The 1,452-nt window shown below is 42.6% G+C and overlaps 1 protein-coding gene across 1 annotated transcript; it reads left to right on the top strand.

The window, feature by feature from the left end:
• The first annotated feature begins 668 nt into the window (after positions 1-668).
• On the top strand, positions 669-1,111 carry LOC125240345 (U6 snRNA-associated Sm-like protein LSm2). Its single transcript, XM_048148238.1, has one exon. The coding sequence runs from the start codon at positions 730-732 to the stop codon at positions 1,015-1,017; it is 288 nt and encodes a 95-aa protein (XP_048004195.1). The 5' UTR covers positions 669-729; the 3' UTR covers positions 1,018-1,111.
• Positions 1,112-1,452: the final 341 nt, after the last annotated feature.

The following is a 1,452-nucleotide window of genomic DNA, read 5'->3' as shown; positions in this document are numbered from 1 at the left end:
CGCCTCAATGTTAAATCGCTTTCATTCTCTTGCCAGTTCGTGGATGGTACGTACTTCGTTGTTTGATACGAAGTCCGATGGTAAGGTTGTGTCAATCGTCCTTAAAGGCTCCAGTACACAATGGCCCATGCTGGCCCACTACAGGCCATCGCCATTGTGTACAGGGGGTAATGGTGTATGATGGCGGACAATTGTCAATCGTGGTGCGCAATCGGGGAGTTGTCGGTTTTTTGGGCACACTTCAAAGGAATCGTGGCGTAGCGTGGCCTGTGGTGTTCACACAATCGGCCATTGTTTAGTTTGTCACCGACCGCCTGACCGGGATAGTGCACTTTTTTGTTGCTAGAACTAGAATTTTTGATCGCCCAAAATATCAGTACCGTGGAGCAATGAAGAAACTTTTAAAGTTTATTGATTTATATCAATCTGAGCCTGTATACAAGTATTACAGGTTTACAAATAAATAGCCGCAGCCGTAATTACTTCTATGTCCATCGCAAGTGGTTTGCCAGCCAGCAATGAGACATGCGCCACTGTGTGAACACCAAGTGATCGTGGCCTACAATTGTGCATTGCAAAGCGTGGCCCATCACAGGCCATTGTGTACTGGAGCCTTAAGAGACAAAAAGTCAAATGTCTATCTTGGTTTGTCTATGGTACTTCAATATTGTTTGATTGATTGTCAATGTACTCTGTTGTGCCGCCTTTTCACAATTTTTACTCATAAAAATGCTGTTCTACTCTTTCTTCAAGTCTCTTGTGGGAAAAGATGTTGTAGTCGAGTTAAAGAATGATCTTAGCATATGCGGAACTTTACATTCAGTCGATCAATACTTGAACATTAAGCTTTCGGACATAAGCGTCATTGACCCAGACAAATATCCGCATATGTTGTCAGTGAAGAACTGTTTTATCAGAGGCTCTGTAGTACGTTACGTGCAGTTACCGGCAGACGAAGTGGACACCCAGCTTTTGCAAGACGCGGCCAGGAAAGAAGCAACGGTTTCTACAAGATGAACATAACCTCAAAATCCTAGAATTTGTTTTGGAAGTTCGGTTGTTATGTACGTGTAAATAATAAGTGTAAGCGTGAATAAAAGTATGTTGTATTGATAAAGCTTGTTTTAATTTGTCACCTTGTGTATGAACTATAGTACTGAAAATGAAAAAAATATTAAACTTAGGTCATTCTTACACAGATTGAATAAAACCCATGGGCCCCAAGGTAAGCTCAAGAATACTTGTGTTATGAGCACTTAGACAATGATAATAGTATACAATCCCTCCGGTCGATCCTCCGTATCTTCTGGCCGAAAACTATAAGAAATGAGGATCTGTGGAGTATGTGCCGACAACCTCCGATTGCCCAGGAAGTGGCTCTGCGGAAATGGAGATGGATCGGTCATACCCTTCGAAGAGGAGCTACCAACAGCGCCAGTATCGCGTTTGAGT

This window comes from Leguminivora glycinivorella, chromosome 27 (genome assembly GCF_023078275.1).
Source record: "Leguminivora glycinivorella isolate SPB_JAAS2020 chromosome 27, LegGlyc_1.1, whole genome shotgun sequence".
Taxonomy (NCBI): Eukaryota; Metazoa; Arthropoda; class Insecta; order Lepidoptera; family Tortricidae; genus Leguminivora; species Leguminivora glycinivorella.
Note: the sequence above shows the minus strand (reverse complement) of the source record. Positions and strands in the feature narration are given on the sequence as shown.

Bases quoted from the DNA above. Each gene is read 5' to 3' on its own strand.
- LOC125240345 (XM_048148238.1), top strand. From the start codon at position 730: ATGCTGTTCTACTCTTTCTTCAAGTCTCTTGTGGGAAAAGATGTTGTA.